Source organism: Microcaecilia unicolor, chromosome 6 (genome assembly GCF_901765095.1).
Source record: "Microcaecilia unicolor chromosome 6, aMicUni1.1, whole genome shotgun sequence".
Lineage (NCBI taxonomy): Eukaryota > Metazoa > Chordata > Amphibia > Gymnophiona > Siphonopidae > Microcaecilia > Microcaecilia unicolor.
Genome location: NC_044036.1, coordinates 96,844,789 through 96,860,946, shown reverse-complemented (window position 1 = coordinate 96,860,946; position 16,158 = coordinate 96,844,789). Strand labels below are relative to the sequence as shown.

The following is a 16,158-nucleotide window of genomic DNA, read 5'->3' as shown; positions in this document are numbered from 1 at the left end:
TACATCATCTATGCCAGTGGCAGTTCTGCTAAACAGATGCCATGGCTAGAGATGGAACAGGATAGGCAAGGGAATGCAACAAGTAGGGCTGAACCGAATATTCGTATTCAATTCTATTCAACCCCAAATAGTGCCCCAAATGCATTATTCATATTCGGGCTGAATATTGATTTAAAGTCAAATACGAATAATCAGGGGCTCTACTGTGCTCAATCCTACTGAAATAAACACTTTGCTTTTATTATTTGTTATGTTAAAGCTCAATGCCCATTAACTGTATTCGCAGTCAGCCGGATAGTAAAATATGCTATTCAGTACAGCTCTAGTGCTAAAGAACCCAAAGATTGCAGTTCTCCTTACCTCTTCATCTTTGACATTCACATCTACCACTTTTGATAGGATTGTCTGTGTCACATGGTCAATGTTGTTTTCCCTGCAGTAATCAAAAATGTTCTTATCTTCCTCCCTAAATACAGGCAAAAAAAAAGGGGAAATTTTTCACCACCAAGTCTACATTTTCCCAATTAGGTACACAGCACACAATCACTTGGGTAAAAAATATTAGGGGTGGGGGTTAAGGAAGCAAGCTCCTCTAAAACTCTCTTGCACAGCGCTTCCCAAAATGAGCACTTTTGCAAAACCTAGCATCTCCAGGAGCAGCTATAAACTCTGACACTGATCTTGGAGACTATAGACATGCATTCCCCTTCTGAAATTGGTAATACATGTTTATTTTTTGGCCTCGCATTAGCCAAGCCCAAACATGTCCAAAACCATGTCCCTTGCCATATGTACATATTGAAGATTGACATATGTAAATCCCAGCTTCTCGCCGCCATGGTTACTTTTACATAGGTATATCATGGAGTAATTTTTAAAAGTCTTTTTTGCACAAGGAAAAAAGGGTTTACCTGTGGTAAAAACTTCATAAAATTATCCCCATAATGCCTATTCACCAGAAAGAGAAATGATATAGTTTTACCTTCCCCACATGAACATACCCACACATCCTTCCCGCTCCCTACCAAACAGCTGGGATTCATGCTCCTTCCTGACTCAGAAACACATATTCATTGTATCATCTTCCTAGTTACCTCCCTCTGTTGGGTCTCTCAATCTTTATTCCTTCCCTATTCACCATTCAGAACCTCAGTTTTTTGCATTTTTTTCACACATGCTCCAATTCACTGGCTACTGTTGGAGACAAGATGCTGGGTCTGATGGACCTTGGTCTGACTCAGCATGATTTTTTCTTATGTTCTTAAGTTGATCATGAACAGGTCTATTGTAGGAATTTTTCTAATACAGTTACTGAAGAGAAAAAAAATGTAAGCAAAGCATACAATAACTGCCAATGCAGTCAGTTAGAGGAAAAATCTAGAAGAGTCCACAACAGGTGTATAGAGGTTCAGCTGGGCTCTTTCTGGGCCACTGTTATCATTACCAACACCCAGTGACCTTTCGAGTCACTTTTCTGGGACAAATGTTGTAGTTAACATGCCTGTCAATTAGAATTATAACACCATGCAGCCAGTGTGAAAATGACTTCACCACCCCAGAACCTCAATTCATGTCCTCTAGTTTTACCATTTCCTCTTTTCTGGAAAAGATTTTTTTATATTAATACCTTTCAAGTATTTAAACATCTGTATCATACCTCCCCTGTACCTTCTTTCCTCAAGGTTATACATATTCATGTCTTCCAGTCTCTTCTCACATGACTTTTCGTGCAAGCCCCATATCATTTTTGTCGCCTCCCTCTAAACTGCTTCCAGTCTTTTTACATCTTTAGCAAGATATGGCCTCCAAAACAATACTATAGGATGGGGCCTCATCAACAACTTGTATAGGAGAATCAACACCTCCCTTCTTCTACTGGTTATGCCTCTCCCTATACAGCCTAGCATTCTTCTGGCTACAGCCACCGCATTTTTTTTGTTGCCTTCAGATCCTCGGACACTATCACCCCAAGGTCCTCTCCCTGTCTGTGCATATTAGCCTCTCACCTCCTACGACATATGGCTCCCTTGGATTTCTGCTCTCCAAAAGCATCACTCTGCACTTCTTTGCATTACATTTTAACTGCCAAACATACTGTAAGACCATTCTAACTTTTGCAGACCCTTTTTCATGTTTTTCATGTTTTCACTCCCTGCGAGAACCACAGCAGCTCTTCTCCAATCCCATGAAACCTCTCCCATCTCCAAGGATTTATTAAACAGTGTTCCGAGGTCGGGTATTGTACTTGTATCCCACATTTTCCCACCTCTTTGGGACAGCAAACTTAGAGACCCACAGATGAGAGTCCATGTGACAGTACGGGCAACATTCTGGGCGGAAGTTCATGAATGAAGGTTCATAAGAAACTACATCCGAAATTGCCATTCAGATCATAAGATCTAAAGCATGAGTAATAAGGAAACAAAGCACAAAGCAACAACAATATAAAGATCCAACAGGAGACACTTGTAATAGCTCACATTGTGAAATAACATCCAGCAAAGCAGTAGGAACTGTGAAATCCTTGGTAGCATTATTAAAAGTGACATGTGATCAAGGAGGCTAAAATAGCCCATAGCGCACACCAAGGGCCTTGAGCCGTGACCTCGCCATGATTGTTTAAGTGGTGTAGTTTTGGAAACATCTGTGACCACATTTATGTAGTGCCCTTGCCAAACCAAAGCAGATTTATTTTTGGCACAAGTAAGGATGGCTAGGGCTTGTTGATAACAACGGGATAGGGCTTGTTAAATACACAGAGCTTTAAAAATTAGCGATCATAAACCTCTGTGTTTGGGCTGACACTCGAGCAGTGATACAATGGGCTCTATCTGTTAAAGGCATCTCAAAGTTAAGATCTAGCAGAGCCACAGTAGGTAAAAACACTTGGACAAATTTAATATAATCACTGCCTTGAGCTCTGTCCATCAAGCCAAGGACACATATGTTGCTCTGATGGCTCCTCTTGTTCACTTCTTCTAGTTCTCTACGCAATGAAGCAAGCTAGACACTCTGTTGATCTACAGTAGGAACAATAACCTCTATGCATGCCATGCTCCAGGGCTGCCACTGTTTCCACCGAATCCACAAACTGGTGTTTCAGCAATGCCAGCTCTGACTTAATCTCCAGAGTGGCATCGGTGGTGCTTTTCAGTATATCTTTTCAGTTCAATCATCATGGGTTTCATTATCTCCTGGAGATCAGCTGGGTCTGGCATCATTTTAACAACTACTACTACTTATCATTTCTAAAGCACTACTAGACGTACGCAGCGCTGTACACTTGAACATGAAGAGACAGCCCCTACTCGACAGAGCTTACAATCTAATTAGGACAGACAAACAGGACAAACAAGAGATAAGGGAATATTAAAATGAGATGATAAAATAGGGTTCTGAAACAAGTGAATAAGAGTTAGGAGTTAAAAGCAGCATCAAAAAGGTGGGCTTTTAGCTTAGATTTGAAGATGGCCAGAGATGGAGCTTGATGTACCAGCTCAGGAAGTCTATTCCAGGCATATGGTGCAGCAAGATAAAAGGAACGGAGTCTGGAGTTAGCGGTGGAGGAGAAGGGTGCAGATAAGAGAGATTTACCCAGTGAACGGAGTTCCCGGGGAGGAATGTAGGAAGAGATGAGAGTGGAGAGGTACTGAGGAGCTGCAGAGTGAATGCACTTATAAGTCAATAAGAGGAGTTTGAACTGTATGCGGAAATAGATAGGAAACCAGTGAAGTGACTTGAGGAGAGGGCTAATATGAGCATAACAACACTGGTGGAATATTAGTCGTGCAGCAGAATTTTGAACAGATTGAAGAGGAAAGAGATAGCTAAGTGGGAGACCTGTGAGAAGCAAGTTGCAATAGTCTAAGCAAGACGTGATAAGAGTGTGGATGCGGGTTCTGGTAGTGTGCTCAGAAAGGAAAGGGCGAATTTTGGTGATATTATAGAGAAAGAAACAACAGGTTTTAGCAGTCTGCTGAATATGTGCAGAGAAGGAGTGGGAGGAGTCGAAGATGACTAGAGTTGGAGGCTTGTGCTTGGATCTTTTTGTACTGGCAGCAATGGCAAAAGAAGCCTCAATTTTGTTCTGTTTAACCACCGCCATCTCCTTCACCAATTATAAGGCTGTAGATCCCAGTAGAAGGGATGTGCTGTTGCGACTCTGACACATATTTTCTGATCTAGTGGGGAGCAAAAGCTCTATGCAACCATCTTGTGCTGAGGTACACTAGAGGTCCCATCAATAACCTTCAACGCAAACTAAAAGAGCAAATAACAGAACAGGATACAACTGGTGTGACATAAAATTCCAGTGCTGTGATTTTAGTGAACTTCCAGATATACCTATAAAGTAGTATATAAGCTCCCAATTCACAAACCTCCCAGTACTGCTTCAACTGCACTTGCAGACAAAGACCTGAAGTACAGGAGTAATCATTAGAACCTAACTGTAGCCTTTCCACCATGGAATGTTTTTTTTATTAGGCTTTGATATACCACCTTTCAATAAAAACAAAGATGTTAATAATCAAACTGTAATGAAATGAAAGGAACAATAATCATGGACAGAAAAGAGAAGGGGAAGACTACAAGAAAGAAAAGCGAATCGAGATAGCAGTAGAGAGGACGAGGCTGCGCCCAGCAAATCTAGCCACTGTGCCAACAGGGTTCTGCAAGCCAAGGTTAAGAAGTGGGTTTCCAGGGCTGCCTGAAACTTAAGGTACAATTAATCAGAGCGAAAGGGGAGAAAGTTCCAGAGTGAGGGAATGATCCAGAAAACTGTGCAGTGGCGCATGAATTCGAGGCAGGAGAAGGATGGTCGGTGTTCAGTTGCAGAATGGAGAGCACATGGAACAATCAGGGAGGATAGGTATGATGGGATCCCTGTGTGAAGCACCTTATGGGATACCATCAGAATTTTATGTTGGATCCTAGAAGTTACTGAGAGACAGTGGTGTTCAGCAAGAAGGGGATGGGGAGACGGTGACATGCTTAAAGCGACAGGCATGTGACCGGAAGCGAACTGAGGTGTTTTGAACTGTCTGTACTCTTTTTAGAAGACCAGAAGCAAGACCTGTGTATATGATGTTACAGTAAAGAAATCGAGAAGTGACCAAGGCATATAGCAAGGAATCACAAGCAATATTTTTGATGTAGCCACAAATAGATTAGATGTGTCAAAGAGCTAGGAAGCTCGATTTAATCTTAGAAGATGCAGAGCTCATCATTAAGCCAATACACTCATTTACAACTTGTTGCATCTGTGCTGATACAAATCCAAGTATGCTCTTTGCCTTGAAACTTAGCTGAGAGAACTTGATGTTCAGTCACCTGAGCACAAGGGTGGCAGACTCACTATACACGTCCCACATTGATTTTTGCATTTAAATATTAAAAAATAACACTCATCTCAATTAGGACCAGCTAGGAAAGCCATGTGAACATTCAGTTTGTAAAACTACAAGAGACCCAAAATGTATTGTGTGTCCAAAGGAATGGAGGAGAATGTTCAAAGCGTGGCTTCTTTGCCAGTGCAGCAACCCATATGGCAGCACTTCCATGTCTGCATAAAAGTAGTAGGGGCTTCTACTTCTGAGCAAGAGATATCTACACTGTGAAGGTCTGGAGGAGGTAGATAACATCCTGGGCTTTTCCTCTTATGCTACAAACAGGTGGCTTTGGCTACTCAGCTCTGTGAAACCAGGAGTGAAGTAAAGCCCACTGGACAGTGTGAAGGACAGCGGGAATGGATAAGTCTAAGATTCCGGTTAACACTTACTGTTTATGTTCCTGAAATCTCTAGGGAAATATATTCACATAATCTATAATTATCTCTTCCCTTTAATCACCTCACCACTTTGGAAGGGCTCCTACAGGCACAGAGAAGAGGAAAAGCTCATTAACTGAACCTTTTTCCTCTCTCCAGCCACCCATAGCTTTTAATTGCTTGGTGTTGTTATTACCAAGCAATGAGACTGGGTTCATTTTCATAAGAATGAAGGGAATGGGGGAGAGGGGTGGAGGCACATGTCCCAGTGGTATGCACCACACACCAACCTTTTGCTGCCTCAATTATTTATGCCAGCTGAGGTTTTACAAGGCTGAATAAATCCATAATTCAAGTTCATCTGGAACAAGCCTGACTTTCCCCCAGAGAGAGCTGCCCGCTTCCCCTGTGCACTCATGTTGAGTACCACAAAGAGTGGCAAGGTGTAACAAGACACATGTAATTTAATTCCTCCTCCTTCCATATTACTTATCCAAAAAAGTAAGCACTTCTTGAGTGAGTATATTTCCAAGTGAGCAGCAGCATTGGCAAATGACGTACAGAGCAGTTTGAGTACAAATGATTCTGTGGATGTCCCAAAAAAAAGCATGAAACATGCAGTTTGCTAACAGATGGCTAACCCAGAACGTGGGAGCTATAAAAAAATCTCACAATCTAAATAAACGATGCCTCAAAGTTCAAATAGCAGTGGGCTGACCAACGTGTCAGTCTTTTCCCAAAGGGTTCCCAGGTATTATCATTGGCCTTATTAAATTAACTATCTCCAGAAAAAAGAAGCACAAAAAAAAACCCTCCACAAATGGCAACAAAAAAGTTGCTCACCTAAAAAACAAAAAAAAAACAGCCCAAACCCACAAAGTCTGTTTTAGGGGGGTCTTTACTAAGGCGTTCTACCATTTTTAGCACATGCTAAAAATAGGCAATCACTAAACGCTAGAGACGCCAATGTATATAATGCTAAATAGTAGTAGTAGTAGTAGTCCTATAGGCTAAAAACGCCAGCATGCCTTACTAAAAGACCCCCTTAAGTCATAAAAAAAAAAAAAAAAACCACACACACACAAAAATGTCCATGTCAAATACCAAGTCCTTCAAAAAACACTGCCTGGTAGTTCATGATTTATATCAAATAGCTAAGTACTTATGGGACTTTATTTTGATATAAATCATGAACTACCAGCAGTGTTTTTGAAGGAACTTTGGGATTTGACATGGACATTTTGTGTGTGGGGGTTTTTTTTTGGATGACTAGGGGGTCTTTTAGTAAGGCATGCTAGTGTATTTAGCATGCGCTAAAAATAGGCGTGCGCTAAATGCTAGAGATGCCTATAGGATACATTGGCGTCTCTAGCGTTTAGCGCGTGCCTATTTTTAGCATGTGCTAAAAATGCTAGCGTACTTTAGTAAAGACCCCTAAGTCATAAAAAAAAAGCTAACTGGAGAGGCTTCTTTCCTAATACCAGATCATCAAAGTCGCTACTGTTCCAGTGCATAAAAGGGCTCTCTTCAAAACGCATGAACAAATTTCAGCTATCCAAAACTCTGGTGGGGTTTTGTGGGCAGAATTCACAGACAATGCCTAGAAGAACAAATTCAACAGCATATGAGTAATCATCCAAGTCCACACTGCCTGCTAAGCCAGGGCTGGTATTGCGCAGAACATTTTGTTAAATAGGTGTGTCCTGGATTTGAAACGGTTTGGAAACACCGGTTCTAACATAGGCTGTGGTGAAGTTCTTTAATCCACATTTCACCAACCCATTCTGTTTTCCAAAACCCCATTGCCTAATTGAAGGTCCTCTAACACAAAATGATCTCCTTATGCTCCATTCTTTCTGCCTAAACCACAGATTAGATAACTCCTCAGTAATCCATAGAGCCTAACTTCATAAAAAGCATGCTCCACCACACTTATCCCATTCATGGTGAAAGAGGGGGGGAGAGGCTGCCTCAGAGTTTTGCTTGATCAGGGAAAGATATGTTAGGTAGTATAGTTAGGTATTATAGTTTGTTCAGCTGTTGATTATTCAAATGCTGATTTGTTAGCCACTCAGAATTATGGATGGATGGGAGTTAGAAAACAAACAAATAAGAAGGGCAATTCTATAACTGGACACATAAATGTCGACAACACTGATACTTCTGTGTGTAAGTGCAGTACATGCTATTCTGTAACTGCACAGGAGTGTACACATGGGCACAGGAGGGGCATGGGCGTGTCTTAAACTTACAGAATAGTAGAAGATATGTGCATTGCATAGTGCACTTAGGCATGTCCATTTATGTCTGCCATTGACCTGGCAAAAATGGTCATGCCTAAATTTGGATTTGTGTTAGTATTCTATAACAGGATCTTAGCACACAGTTGTTACAGAATTAGCACTCAGTGTGTAGCACTAGCACACCTAACTGGAGGTGCCAAGTACGTACGGCCAATACGTAGACAGCATGATGGATGCACCTAAGCCATTATAGAATACTAGTGCAAAGCCATGCTGGCACACCAAAATGTAGATGCGCCCACTTATGGCAGGCCATGCAATTGAAAGTGTTCTATAGCAGTGTGCATTGCTTGGCAACACGTTCATGGCCTGCCCATGCTCCGCTCACATGCATGCCTCTTCACAGTTATGCGAAATCCCCCTAGTTCTATAAAAGCCACCAAAAACTGCGTGTGTAATTTAACTGAATAACAATCTAATTAGTGCCAATAATTGGCTTTTTAACAAGCAATTAATGGCACTAAATAGATTAATTCAAACTCACGTGCCAAATTTTAGGGCAAGTATCAATTGTAAAGCGCTGCGTATGACTCATAGCGCTGTAGAAATGATTTGTAGCAGTAGTAGTAGTAAGTAAAAAAAAAAGTGCAGAACATGGGAGGTCATGGCAGAATGGGGGCATTCCTAGCATTTATGCACAATTGTTTTAGAATATGGGGGATACTGGCCCCATTAGGTGTGTACATTTTCATTCTGTTTCAGTTGGTGCAAATGGACATGCCTAAAGTTAGGTGTGAGTCCTGGGCGTAAGAGCCATTCTATAAACTGCTCCTAACTTTAAGCACAGCTTATAGAACAGCACTTTTTCGGCATCATATATAGAATTCACCCCTACACAACTTTGGTCTGTACTTTATAGAATAACATCTAGCACTTATGTGCATAAAAGCCAATTCTTGGTGCCCATGTTGCACATAAGTGCTTGGATTCTATAAATCACACACACACTTGCCACCTAGGCACCTAATTATAGAATGAGGGGAAGCTTTTTTCCTTAAATCCTGAATCTTTTCCACCAAGGGGCAATTTTATAACAGGGAGCTTTCAGTTATGCACTCCAACAAAAACATGATAGGAGTGTACAATTTAACGACAACTGGGTGCCCAGCAATAGACTGTATGATTACAGGTAAAGTTCCCACTAAGTGCAGCGCATGAGCAATTGCTCATACATTTAAGAACATTGCTCACAGAGTTTACGTGGTGCTCACAAAAGTTTTTTTGTGCTACATACAGAAATACCATGCAAATACTGGTGCTGAAAAATGGTTGGCTTTTAAAACTTGTTGCTTACACGAAAAGAAAAATTGCATACACCAGAGCACTCCTTTGAGGAAACATTGGCTGCAGGCCTCTAAATATGTCTGGAATGTGCGTAACTTACAGTATTCCGTAAGTTATGCGTATGACTGGGAGCCCTATGCCCCTTGTAGTTAAGCCTTTTGGCACTTATGCACACCCTTACAGAATAATGCATAAAGTGCTACTTTACTGTGTATATGTGTACACGAAGGCACGCATAACTGTGGGCACCTAGGACAGAATTGCCCTTCAGGTGTCTGGGGCAGTTCAAGCACAAGATGGGCGGAAGAAACTTTCACCATGTCAGAATCCTGATCTATTTACGCTTAGCACTGATGCCTAGTCTGGCTTGTCAAAGCTTTTACATCTCAATTCATATAAGCAATATTTTTAAGCTCTCCAAACTACTCAAATTCTTGAGCAGAAAGTTAGACAACCAATGATATTTAATGAACCTTGAGTCTTTTATTTTTCCCCAGACTTAGGGGCTAGTTTAGAAATGAAATTATTCCTCCTGCATGACAGGTATAGAATTATCTTAGACACAGACAACTTGAGTAACACCCTCAAATCTGGCATGTATCCTGATGTATTGAGACCTCCTTCTAGGCCCCTGTAATAAATGGCAAAGGGACATAATGTGTCTGAAGCTAAGGCAGTTCTGAAAGCCAATGACAACTGCCCATAGCCAGCATGACTGCAGATTTTCTTAGCAGAAATGACATTTGAGCATAAGCACCTGGCTAAGCCTTGTTAAAACCAAGACTGGCAGAATGGATCAGGAGTTGTATCACATAATACTGACAGTTTAGGGTGACAACAGTGCAAACACTAAGGATACTCAAGGCAAGAAAGCAGGAGGTCACAGCCAGCACAGTGTGCCAAAAAGCAACCAGAAGTGAGAAAATACTTTCTCTAGCTCCAGCGTGACAAGGGAGTGGGCCACAGAGAGGAGAATGCATGAGCCTGGTGGGGGGGAGGGGCAGTAAGAAAGAGAACAAGTGAGAGAGGATGGGGCACAGAGAGGAGAAAGCAAGAAATTATGTGAATCAGAGTTCCCTAGGGAGGAGCATAAAGGAAGAGAGAAAATTGTGCAATCCAGGGCTATCCCCCCACTCCAGCTCCTCTGTTTCGGCTTCCCCAAATAGGTAAATTACCAGCATCTATGCATTGAAATGACAAGTCATTGGGGAGCCAGAATAAAATACTGTTAATGGAAGAGGCATGGGATAGGAATATAACTAGCACAATAATGGTGTCCAGATCACATTATGGGGATCAGAGCAACAATCAGAATGCACAGAAATAGGAAAAGGAGAGGAAGACAAGAAAAGGAAAGTGAAGCAAAAGAAGAGAGAAACATAAATGGGGAGGAGAAAGGAGACAACCCATATAGAGTCTCACTTTACTTAGAACATAGAGATTGGAACTCAGATGGCCAGGTTGGGACGTACTCAATTATAGTGGTATTTAGAAAAGAACTCTGCCTCATCTTTATTCTGAGTGTCGGTCTGCTCCCCAAATTTTATCCCGGTAGCTAATGCAAAGCCTTTCTAAAATACCTGCAACATAAATGCGTGGGATAAACATAAAGGAATCCTGTTCAGAAGGAATGGATCCTCAGAAGCTTAGCGGAGATTGGGTGACAGAGCCGGTGGTGGGAGGCGGGGCTAGTGGTTAGGAGGCGGGGTAGTGCTGGGCAGACTTCTATGGTCTGTGCCCTGAAAATGGCAGATATAAATCAAGGTAAGGTATACACAAAAAGTAGCACATATGAGTTTATCTTGTTGGTCAGACTGGATGGACCGTGCAGGTCTTTTTCTGCCGTCATCTACTATGTTACTATCCTGCTTATAATCGAAAGAGAAAAACGCCTATATTGCGACCCAAATCGGGAGATGGGCGTCTTTCTCCCGTGGGCACCCAAATCGGTATAACTGAAAGCCGATTTTGGGCGTTTCCAACTGCAATCCGTCGCGAAAACGGGTAAAGTTGATGGGGGTGTGTCGGAGGCGTGGTGAAGGCGGAACTGGGCGTGGTTATCGGCCGAGGAGAGATGGGCGTCTTTAGCTGATAATCGGAAAAAAAAGGCGTTTTTACCACGATTTTGGGTCACTTTTTGTGGACCCTTTTTTTTCCACGAACAAGTCCCAAAAAAGTGCCCCAACTGACCAGATGACCACTGGAGGGAATCGGGGATGACCTCCCCAGACTCCCCCAGTGGTCACTAACCTCCTCCCACCAAAAAAAAACCCACTTTAAAAACTTTTTTTCCAGCCTGTATGCCAGCCTCAAATGCCGTACCCACCTCCATGACAGCAGAATGTGTTCTATCCTGTGACAGCCTTTCCCTGGTTCTGATGTGGCTCTCGGGTGAGTGTGACACCTTTTCTGTTATGCGCACTGCAGAGTCACATCAGCAATGCATTGTGGTGGGTGTAGGGTATTGGGCTCCGTGATTCCACTAGCTTGTGGCAAATGCTCACAATGTTGGTAGTTGGTAGGCTCTACTCCCATGGTGCTTTTCCCCCTGCTTATTGGGTCAGTGTGTGCCCTGTTTTGTTTCCGGTAGTCTATGAGGTAGTGGCCATCTTTGTACGCAGTTTTAGATCCCTTTCACGTGTTAGCCATGTTACAGAACTTAGTTCTTACCTTGAATGTGGCTGAAAGAGGGCATTGTACAGCATTCTGCCAGCTCTGACCTACTGCTAATCTCAGTACCAGGGAGACTCGTTGCCAGTGGGGCACAACCTCTGATCTGCAGTTAACTGTGAGTAAGCGTGCTTATTCCAACAAAGGACGTTTTTGGAGAGATTAGTCTTCAGGTGTCAACTGCTGTGCCAATGTTATATAGCAGCAACAAGTCCTAGAGGCCTGCGTGTATGCAGGTCCCTGGAGCACTTTTAGTGGGTACCGCACTGCACTTCAGCCAGGTGGACCCAGGCCCATCCCCCCTACCTGTAACACTTGTGCTGGTAAATGGGAGGCCTCCAAAACCCACTATATCCACATGTAGGTGCCCCCTTCACCCCTAAGAGCTATGGTAGTGTTGTACATTTGTGGGTAGTGGGTTTTGGGGGAGGGGGGTTGGGTGCTCAGCACCCGTGGTAAGGGAGCTATGCATGTGGGAGCTGTTTCTGAAGTCCACTGCACTGACCTCTAGGGTGCCCAGTTGGTGTCCTGGCATGTCAGGGGGGCGAGTGTACTACGAATCATGGCACCTCCCACGACCAAATGGCTCGGATTAGGACGTTTTTAGTTTCCATTATCGCTAAAAAAAAACAAACGCCCAGCTGAAAAACGTCCATTTTTTCGAAAATATGGTCTGTCCCGCCTCTTCACGTACTCGTTTTCAGACATAGACGCCCATGGAGATAGGCGTTTACGTTCGATTATGCTCCTCCACGTATGTTACTATATATGTGGAAGGGCCACTTTACAATTATACATGTTGAAAAAATGAAATGAAAGAACCCGGCAACTTCCATGTGGAGGTATCAGTACTTACACATGAAGTGAAGCTTTTGTCCCTTCCACATGTAGCTGCCCCGTCTATTAATAGTGAGGCTCTAATTTTAACATTGTTCATTTGGGAGGTGGAAATATACTATGTGGGATTAAGGAGTACAACTTCCTTAATCCCTCATGTAAAAACCTTGATCAAACTGAGCACTTTGGTAAAACCTATGCATGTCTATCAGCTTGTGTAAACCCCAACATGGACATTTTTCCCCATACACAAATATTCCCTATGTACCACAAGAAATACACGTGTAGATTTTAGTCCTACCCAAACCACATTCTCTTGAAATTTCTATATAGTATGGATCTGTATGTGTAAATGCTGCTATTCACATGTAGATATGATTCTAAAATAACCTGAGCTGGGAGAAAATAATGGGATATGGATGGGACTGGCTGAGGGCCGGGGACAAGGAAGGATAGAGAATAGAGATGGGTATAGTCAAAACATTTTGGTTTGTTTTCAGAATTTTTCACAACTTTTGGGATTTTTTTCAGTTTGTGTCACAAATCTGATTTATTTAAAAAAAAATGTAATGCACATTAGAATTTTGTGTGTGCTAATTTGAACTGTAGGTTAAATCGATTTTGCATCCAGTAAATTTAAGGTGTGCTAATAATGCACCTCCCTAATGGAGAAGGAATAGATTTGTGAGACATTAGGAGTTTGGAAAAAGAAACAGGACAAATTAAACAGAACTGTGGATGGTAGAAGGAAAGCAAACACAAGAGGAAATGACAGAAGTACAGAAAAAAATATATATGCAGAAAAAAAGAGGGGGGAAAATCCAGAATGCTAAGATGACAGATCATTCCATGAGAATTCTGTTTTGAAATTATTCTCCAAGTGAAAGAAAATTCTCATGGAATGATCTGTCATCTTAGCATTCTTTCACTTGAAGAATAATTTCAAAACAGGACACCTATGTGAAATTTCAAAAAAAGCACCTATTTTATAAAGGCAACACAGGGGGTCTTTTACTAAGTGGCGGTAAACCCAATGCAGCTCACTGCTCGCTAAACCAGAAGTACAGCTGGGCTACCACAGCAGGCCAGTGGTAGTTACCACCCCCAGCGTGCTAATTTTTGTAGCGCCAGTGTTTACCTGGCGGTAATCGGGCAGTGCCACTCGCTGCTTAGTTACTGCCAGGTTAGCCCGAGAACCCTTACCGCCACCTCAATGGATGGTGGTAAGTGCTCCCCCCTGAAATGGCCTTGCAGCAAGTGATACACTTGCTGCACAGTCATTTCTTTTTTTTTTTAAAAACAGCCTTTTATCCGCTGTGGTAAAGGGGGGGCCTCAGCGCAGGTCAAAAACAATCACCGACACCAACGCAGGCCCCCTTTTGCTGCAGCTTGGTAAAAAGACCCCACAGGCATCTATGTGCCCTTATAAAGTAGACACTAAGAACTATCCCTAGTACCACATAAATTCACATCTGCTCGAAAGAAGGTGCAATGTGTGCGTGCACTCTGTCCGCCAGATTCTGTATAGGTTGCCCAAAGCTGAGTGCATAAATTTGGACACAGGCCGCAGATCTGCACATAAACTAATTAGCTAATTAGGTGTTAATCAATAACCGGTGTTAACAGGCACTTAATTGGCACCAATTAGGAGTTACACCCTGCCATACGCCCTGTTCTATAATATGGGCACCTAAATTTCATAGCACACAACTCCAAAGGAGAGGTGGCCATGAGAGGGGAATGGGTGGGTTAGGAGCCTTCCTAGAATTTAGGTGCAATGTTACCGAATAATGTCATTTATGTACCTAAGTGCAATTAGTTGGGCACCAGTATTTACATCAGCCTTTGTAAAGGTTCCTCACAGAGCACCCTTTGCTGAATAATAAATTAGCACAGATCATCCCAGTGCCAATCTTTGGATGCCATTTATTGAATTACCCCTATACGTGTTATGTGCATATGTATTTTATAACGTTATGTATGTACATCGCAAATCTGCACCAGCTCTACCCAAACTGTGCCCCAGGAATGCCTATATGCCAGTGGTTCCCAAATCTGGTCCTGGAGGCACCCCCAGTGACTCAGGTTTACAGGATATTCATAATGAATATTCATGAGAGAGATATGCATGCACTACCTCCACTGCATGCAAATCTATCTCTTGAATATTCATTGTGGGTATCCTGAGAACCTGACTGGCTGGGGTGCCTCCAGGTCCAAGTTTGGAAACCACTGCTACATGCAAATTGCACTAAAGTATGCATGCTCTTGGTAGAACATATATGCATGTATATGCCTGCACGATTGCTTCATATATAGACAATGCTTTACAAATTTACCCTCAGTATGTTGGTGGGAGGGCAGTGGAAGAGGAGGGGATGTTGGCAAGTGTTCTGGATGTTAATAAACAAGGTTTAAAAAAAAAATTACCCTCAAAGAAAAGCCTAGGAAAAATGTCAATTATAATCATTAGAAAATGTTGACAACTTATTTCTAGGATAACCAGCATAAAATCTGTTTTACTGTTCTGAGATCTTGCCAGATACATGTGACTTGGATTGGTCACTGATGGAAACAGGATACTGGACTTCATGGACCTTCAGTCTGTCCCAGAATGACAATGCTTATTTCTTATGTTCTTATTAAAAATAGAGGGCCTGATATTAAAAAAGAAAAAGAAAAAGAAAAGGCTACACTCCTAAATATGTGCCCTATTTTCAGCAGAAAATTCATCTTAATTTAGGAGCTTAAAATGTATGGGATTGATATTCAAAGCGATTTAAATGGCCAGGATAGTGCCACTGAATATACCCAGTTGGCACCTAAGTTAAAACCAGCTATTTTGTGGGTGGTTAAGTTAACCAGCTAGACACGATCACATAAACGGCAATCCTATCGTTATCTGGTTAAGTGTTGAATATTGCACTTAATTGGATAAGTGTTATCTGGCTATGTATAACCAGATACTCAATGCTGGTGCCCAGACATGTCTCAGCACTGAATATCCAGAGATACTGCCAGTGGCAGCCAAAAACAATGCCGACTACCACTGGCTGAATATTGACCTTCGCAATTACAAATTTAGGCCTGCCTAAGTCTAATGCTGAAACTCACTTTGCTAAGCTCCTAACTTATTTTCCAACCCACTTTTTATGGTCCTAAATGTAAAGGGGTTTAAAGGCATTTCGAGCATAAAATTAGGCACTCAGCCCTAAAGGCCAATGTAGGAGCATAGCTCAAAGTTAGAAGCATAAATCCTTTAAAGATTGGGCCTATACTTTTTCTTTTGACTTCTTT

General features: G+C 42.2%; 1 protein-coding gene across 2 annotated transcripts in view; it reads right to left on the bottom strand.

Moving 5' to 3' along the window:
- ACBD6 (acyl-CoA binding domain containing 6) overlaps positions 1-16,158 on the bottom strand; it is a 255,828-nt gene that overhangs the window by 134,610 nt on the left and 105,060 nt on the right. For both annotated transcript variants that reach the window (XM_030206058.1, XM_030206059.1), the window contains exon 5: positions 361-466. In XM_030206058.1, the coding sequence (XP_030061918.1) occupies positions 361-466 (106 nt within the window). The remainder of the gene's footprint in view (positions 1-360; positions 467-16,158) is intronic.